General features: G+C 42.5%; 1 protein-coding gene across 1 annotated transcript; it reads left to right on the forward strand.

The window, feature by feature from the left end:
• Positions 1–54: 54 nt before the first annotated feature.
• Positions 55–857, forward strand: LOC125293567 (histone H2A, sperm-like). Its single transcript, XM_048241544.1, has 2 exons — positions 55–141; positions 435–857. Exon 2 carries the CDS (start codon positions 437–439, stop codon positions 845–847), a length of 411 nt encoding a protein of 136 aa, XP_048097501.1. The 5' UTR covers positions 55–141; positions 435–436; the 3' UTR covers positions 848–857.
• The last annotated feature ends 1189 nt before the right edge of the window (positions 858–2046 follow it).

Below are 2046 nucleotides of genomic sequence, written 5' to 3' on the forward strand. Positions count from 1 at the left end.
AGGCTACTGCTTGAAAACAGGTGCTGGCAATTGACTTCAATCAAGAATTGGTGAGCACACGTTGCTATAAAACACGCGGGCAGGGTTTGGGCAGCAGTGGATTTGTCCTGTTGAATTTCCTCATTGAGCACTGAATACTGAGTAAGTAGGCCTACAATGTTTTCACACTTATTGTGTAAAAACTGATTGAAAAGTCACTATTCTGTTTCTAAGAAATAATCCGTTAAATTATTAACTATAATTTAGCTATTTAGGCATGCCGTCTAATTTGCTTAATTTGTTATTCGTAGCCAAAGCCGTTTAGCGTGATCCATTTCTGTTTTGGTTTTATTTTGTGTTTTAAGTTTAATTTTTGCTCACTCCTGCGCTATAAAGATAAAGCACATATGCTGTAACTTGCCCAGCTATCCACTAACACCATCTCTCCTTTGCAGAAATGTCCGGTCGTGGAAAGAAAGTCGCCGCCGTTAAGGCCAAGTCCAGCATGACTCGTTCTTCCCGCGCTGGTCTACAATTCCCTGTCGGTCGTATCGCCCGCTTGCTGCGCAAAGGCAACTATGCAAAGCGCATTGGAAGCGGGGCGTCCGTCTACCTGGCTGCCGTGATCGAGTACCTGTGCGCCGAGATTTTGGAGTTGGCTGGTAACGCCAGCAAGGATAACAAGAAAAGGAGGATCTCACCCCGTCACATCCAGCTCGCTGTTAGGAACGACGAGGAGCTCAACACCCTGCTCGGAGGGGTAACGATCTCGGAGGGCGGTGTACTTCCAAACATCCACGCTCAGCTGCTACCCAAGAAGACCATGAGGGCTGACACAAGCAAAGATGTGAATTCCCAAGAGTTTTAGGTGTTTTTTTTTTTAAATGTAATATAAAGCATTTTAATTGTTTTTGTCTAAATAATAAAAAAACCTTTTAGATATTTTGTTTTCTTTTTTTTAATGCGGATCGGTTAAGACCTGTTGCTTCCCCCCTTCACCCAGTGAGAGAAACACTGAACCCATGATTCAATGGATCGGTCGTTTATCGGGCATGGGCTGGCCTTGTATGATGAGGGATGGAACAGTGCATTCCATAGAGCACATGGCAGCAGGGTTTAAACAGATGTGCATTTGTTTTTCTGAAATTGAGTAAACAGTTGCATTTAAATGATTTGTTTACAAGACGTGCTGCACTTTTGAAAAGATCTGCTGGTTTAGGTTCTTACTGCTGGTTATGCCCATAGATGTCTTGGAACAAAGTTTGGAAATGGGATTTTCAAGACTGACCTGCAGCGCAAAATCAAATTTGCTAACAGGGTCCACCCCAGGCTAACTACTGTTAAGAAAATGAAGGGGAACACTTCCTGCACTGGAGCGGTCGGTGCTCCGGATCAAACTAAGGCAATATTTTATTTTGTAGGAACCATCAAGTATTCTGTGTGAGTGGGCTAGTTTGTGAATGGAGAAAAGGGTGGGGAAGATTAAGTGAAATGTAGTTTTCATTGTTGCGAAGTCAGCTCCCAGGCTCAACTGTCATCCTACTATGGTTGTTATACAGTAGTTACCATTCATAAGCATTGATATGGAACGGTGATTACACTTTTTTTTTTTTACCAGATCTACTTCATAGGTGTACCGTTATTCAGAATGAATAACCACCCCACCAGCCAATCAGAAAAGAGTATTTCTTCTCTCCGCGTGATAAGTGAAATTTAAAGTATTCCCTTAATTTTTGTTGGAACAGTGTAAAAATGATCCCAACGTCCCATTTCTGGAGTAGACTTGGATTGTCACAGTAGCAGTGATGCCAGTGAGTATAGTATATAAGTATACAGTGACAGCACTTGGCAGCATAAGCTCTTTATAAGTCAAACACACCCACTATTGTAGCTAGTCTTCATTCTGTAAGTCACTCACACTTTATTGCATGAAGAGATCAGCTGCTCTAGGGAGCAAATTAGCATTATGCGTTCATATATTGTGTCTAGCATGCGCAAGTCCATCCATTCAAATACATCAGTGTCTGAGGCTCAGCTGCACCCAGAAGAAATCATGTGGAGGGGGTG

Source organism: Alosa alosa, chromosome 4 (assembly GCF_017589495.1).
Source record: "Alosa alosa isolate M-15738 ecotype Scorff River chromosome 4, AALO_Geno_1.1, whole genome shotgun sequence".
NCBI classification, from domain to species: Eukaryota; Metazoa; Chordata; class Actinopteri; order Clupeiformes; family Clupeidae; genus Alosa; species Alosa alosa.

Coding starts and splice junctions, on each gene's coding strand:
- LOC125293567 (XM_048241544.1), top strand. CDS start 437: ATGTCCGGTCGTGGAAAGAAAGTCGCCGCCGTTAAGGCCAAGTCCAGC.